Source organism: Colobus angolensis, unplaced genomic scaffold (genome assembly GCF_000951035.1).
Source record: "Colobus angolensis palliatus isolate OR3802 unplaced genomic scaffold, Cang.pa_1.0 Scaffold44, whole genome shotgun sequence".
NCBI classification, from domain to species: domain Eukaryota; kingdom Metazoa; phylum Chordata; class Mammalia; order Primates; family Cercopithecidae; genus Colobus; species Colobus angolensis.
Window position 1 is genome coordinate 6575861 of NW_012117821.1, and position 5166 is coordinate 6581026.

General features: G+C 41.9%; 1 protein-coding gene across 1 annotated transcript in view; it reads left to right on the forward strand.

The window, feature by feature from the left end:
- PCGF6 (polycomb group ring finger 6) overlaps positions 1 to 5166 on the forward strand; it is a gene marked incomplete at its 5' end in the record, with an annotated part of 50929 nt that overhangs the window by 26294 nt on the left and 19469 nt on the right. The window contains one exon of the mRNA XM_011957423.1: positions 1789 to 1887. Coding sequence (XP_011812813.1) covers positions 1789 to 1887 — 99 coding nt within the window. The remainder of the gene's footprint in view (positions 1 to 1788; positions 1888 to 5166) is intronic.

Consider the following 5166-nt stretch of genomic DNA (forward strand, 5'->3'; position numbering starts at 1 on the left):
TTTAGTACATTCACAATATTGTGTAACCATCATCTCTACTAAAAATACCAAAAAAAAAAAAAAAAAAGTATAGTCACCATGTTGTACAGTGTATCTCTTCTAAGTTGATTTTGTTACCTAAAAATGTGGGTTTCTTCTTTGCTTACATCATAGAATTTAAGACTTTTAGCATTTTGAAATAAAATGATATAAAGGCTCATACCTGTAATCCCAGCTGCTCTGTAGGCTGAGGTAGGAGGATCAGGTGATCTAAGCTTGAGGGGTCAAGGTGGCAGTGCATGATGAGACCCTGTCTCAAAAAAAAAATGATATAAAATTTGTTTCGACCTTTAATTTTCTTTTTCAGCTCTTGGCTCTCTAAATAAATATTATACCATTCAGCTACTGTATAGCTGGTAATGTTCATAAATTATTATTTAACCAAAATGTTAAAATAGAATTATCAAATACACAGACCCATTAATTGGCGACTAAAATTGTTGAGGCCTAAATTTAAGATGGAGTAAGTAATTAAGAGTTATTTCTAATATGAACAAAACATGAAGCTAGTTTACCAGTCATCAGACTACAATTCTTGGTGTCCTGCAGTCACTTGAGCCTGATATGCTGACTTTCTTTAAATCAGTTAGTTCCAGGTGGGAAATGTGTGCATGGTTTACAGATATGTGACCTTCATTTGTGGTTATTTACTAACAGGAATGAGTAATTCCCACAGGACTGTTAAACTTTAAGGTTATTTGTGGCAGATCAGATTTTAAAAACAAGACAATTCCGAGTTTAAAAAATACAGGTCATGTGTTCTTTTTTTTTGAGACAGCGTTTCGCCATTTTTGCCCAGGGTGGAGTGCAATGGCGTGATGATCTCGGCTCACCGCAACCTCCGCCTCCTGGGTTCAAGCGATTCTTTCCTGCCTCAGCCTCCCAAGTAGCTGGGATTACAGGCGTGTGCCACCATGCCTGGCTAATTTTGTAGTTTTTTTAGTAGAGACAGGGTTTCTCCATGTTGGCCAGGCTGGTCTCAAACTCCCAGCCTCAGGCGATCTGCCCACCTCAGCCTCCCAAAGTGCTGCAATTAAAAGCGTGAGCCACCGCGCTTGGCCATCATGTGTGTTTTTTTGTTTTTGTTTTTGAGGCAACAGTCTCGCTCTGTCGCCCAGGCTGGAGTGCAGTGGTGTGATTTTGGCTCACTGCAACCTCCACCTCCCAGGTTCAAGTGATTTTCCTGCCTCAGCCTCCTGAATAGCTGGGATTACAGGTGCATGCCACCACGCCTGGCTAATTTTTTTTGCATTTTTTTGGTAGAGATGGGATTTCACCATGGTGGCCAGGCTGATCTCAAACTCCTAACCTCAAACGATCTGCCTGCCTCTGCCTCCCAAAGTGCTGGGATTGCAGGCGTGAGCCACCATGCCCAGCCTCGAAGTTGTTTTAGACATTTGGTATTGGGTGTTTTCTCTATGTCTTTGAAGTGTAAGTTCAGTACTTGAAATGAATGAATAAATTTTACTCTGAGTTTTGTTTTTTCAATGAAACATTAAAGTAAACCAGCAAGCCTATTTAGAAAAATTGTTGACATACTTTTCCGAAAGGGAAAGCTAAGCAGAATTTCCATTTTTCTTCTCTGATATGTATATTAACTTGCTTCATAGTAAGTTTTTCAAGAGTCTGTTGAATCATCTTTGCTATAAAATTTTCTTTAATGTTTACACATTACATGTATGTACATACATCTCACGCATGTACAGGTATATTTAACCTAAAAATAGTTTTATCTACCCATTTTTGTAGCCATTGGAAAAGAAGTTTGTTCGAGTTTCAGGAGAAGCAACTATTGGACATGTAGAAAAATTCCTCAGAAGAAAAATGGGTCTTGATCCAGCTTGTCAGGTACAGTACCTATATATAAAAGAATAGGTAAAGTTGTGAGATTACCTTTAGCACACTGAAGAAATAACTCTCTAGGATTTCATGCAATTATTTTTGTTTTATGATGATGTAGACATTGTTAATGCTAATTGAATATCGGTACATAGTGATTCACACCTCCAGCTATAATCACATATGATTTATTGTCCATTTCTTTTTTTTTTTTCTTTTTTTGAGACAGTCTGTTTCTGTTGCCCAGGCTGAAGTACACTGACACGATCATGGCTCACTGCAACATTGAGGTTTTCCTGGGCTTGGTTGGTCCTGCCTCCTGTCTCAGCCTCCTGAGTAGTTAGGACTAGAGGCACATGCCACCATGCCCATCTTATTATTATGTTTTTTAAGAGTTGTGGTCTTGCTATGTTGTCCAGGCTGGTCTCAAACTGCGAGCCTCAAGTAATCCTCCTGCCTCAGCTTCCCAAAGCACTAGGATTATAGGAGTTAGCCACTGTGCCAGGCTAGTATCCATTTCCTACTGCCACTGATGGCAGTCTGTTAGTATCAGAGAAGAGCTGAAGATAGGAGAAATATTAAAGAGTCTTCAGTTCCAACTCTTTCCATTTCGGTAGTAGAGAAAAATATTGCTTATCATCCACTTTTCTTTATAGGACATCCTTGCATTTATTAGTTGTTCAAGTATAATAAGCAAGCTCGACCAGGCGCAGTGGCTCACGCCTGTAATCCCAGCACTTTGGGAGGCTGAGGTGGGCAGATCACGAGGTCAGGAGATCCAGCCTGACTAACATGACGAAACCCCATCTCTACTAAAAATACAAAAATTAGCTGGATATGCTGGCACGCACCTGTAATCCCAGCTACTCAGGAGGCTGAGGCAGGAGAATCACTTGAACCTGGGAGGCAGAGGTTGCAGTGAGCCAAGATTGCACTACCGCACTCCAGCCTGAGTGACAGAGCACGACTCCATCTCAAAACAAAATAAAACAAACAAAAAAACAAACAAAGCTCAGGACACCTAAGAGAAGTGAAATATATTTATCTAATAGGGACCCTATTAGTTTTTTGTTTTGTTTTGTTTTGTTTTGAGATGGAGTTCCACTCTGTCGCCTAGGCTGGAGTGCAGTGACATGATCTCGGCTCACTGCAACCTCTGCTCCCCGGGTTCAAGCGATTCTCCTGCCTCAGCCTTCCTGAGTAGCTGGGATTACAGGCAGGTGCCATCTTGCCCAGCTAATTTTGTATTTTTAGTAGAGATGGGGTTTCTCCATGTTAGTCTGGCTGGTCTCAAACTTCTGACCTCAGGTGATCCTCCTACCTCAGCCTCCCAAAGTGCTGGGATTATAGGCGTGAGCCACCGTGCCTGGCTGACACTATTAGTTTTTTTATGGATTAAAAGAGATCTCTTGTTCTAGCTATGTAATATTTTTCTTTTTTTTTGAGGCGGAGTCTCACTCCATTGCCCAGGCTGAAGTGCAGTGGGGCGGTCCCAGCTCACTGCAACTTCCACCTCCCGGGTTCAAGCGATTCTCTTGCCTCAGGCTCCCAAGTAGCTGGGATTACAGGCCTGTGCCACCACACCTGGCTAATTTTTGTGTTTTTAGTAGAGACGGGGTTTCACCATGTTGTTGGTCAGGCTGGTCTCAATCTCCTGACCTCGTGATCTGCCTGCCTCAGCCTCCCAAAGTGCTGGTATTACAGGCGTGAACCACTGCACCTGGCCATAATATTTTCTTGTTGTACGATGGAAACTTCAAACTTCATGTATCATTGAACATAAAAGTAAAATATACTCATAGTTCTAGTTACGTGGTCCAGTTAGTAAAAATGCACATTTATTTAGCTTTGCTTTTTCATTAGTCAAATTTAAAAAGCATTTTTGTTATTCTCTATCATGTGTAAAGTCTTGTAGAATAATTTTTATCTGAAATACTGTGTATTGTGGCTAGGCACGGTGGCTCACCTGTATAATCCCAGCACTTTGGGAGGCCAAGGCAGGTGGATCATTTGAGGTCAGGAGTTTGAGACCAGCCTGGCCAACATGGTGAAACCCTGTCTCTATTAAAAAATGAAAAATAGCTTGGCATGGTGGCACACTCCTATAATCCCAGCTACTCGGGAGGCTGAGGCTGGAGAATTGCTTGAACCTGGGAGATGGAGGTTGCAGTGAGCCTAGATCATGTCATTGCACTCCAGCCTGGGCGTGGAGACAGAGTGATAATCTGTCTCAAAAAAATAGTAAAATAAAATAAAATAATAAAATACCCTATAGTTAGTTAAATTAATAGATATGTTAAAACAGTGACTGGCCATGTGCAGTGGCTCATGTCTGTAATCCTAGCACTTTGGGAGGTCAAGGCAGGCAGATCACCTGAGGTCAGGAGTTCAAGACCGGCCTGGCCAACATGGTGAAACCCTGTCTCTACCAAAAATACAAAAATTAGCCAGGTATCGTGGTGCACACCTGTAGTCCTGGCTACTTAGGAGGCTGAGCAAGAGAATCACTTGAACCCGGGAGGTGGAGGTTGCAGTGAGTCAAGATCGTGCCACTACACCGCTACCTGGGCGACAAGAGGGAGACTCTATATCAAAAGAAAAGAAGAAAAGGGCCAGACGCGGTGGCTCACGCCTGTAATCCTAACACTTTGGGAGGCCAAGGCAGGCGGATCACCTGAGGTCAGGAGTTCAAGACCAGCCTGACCAACATGGTAAACTCCATCTCTACTAAAATATAAAATTAGCTGGGCACGGTGGCACATGCCTGTAATCCCAGCTACTCGGGAGGCTGAGGCAGGAGAATAGCTTGAACCTGGGAGGCGGAGGTTGCTGTGAGCCAAGATGGCACCACTGTACTCCAGCCTGGGCAACAACAGCGAAACTCCAACTAAGAAAAAAAAAGTGACTGAAAGTTTGCTAGTGTTTTTAGTATCAATATTTACTAGTAGTTAAATATATACTAAATCCAATAAAATATGACTTCTCTAACTGAGCTTGACATATCCTGGTTATATCTCATGGCAGCTGAAAACTAGAAATGACCTATTTTTTACCTTGTAGCCACAGCACACTTGAGGTTATTCTTAGGTTTTGGTTAGAAACAAAGCTGGTTAGTGACTCCTGGATTAAGAATTGTGAGTGATTACATAACAGCCTATTATTTCTAAAAGCAGAAGTCAGAAGACTTGCCCTTATTATAGAATAAGAAGTGACACCCTCCTGGGTATATGGATTATTCTGTGGCTATATAAGTATTTGTGTGTGTGTTTTGTGGGTTTTTTTTTTTTT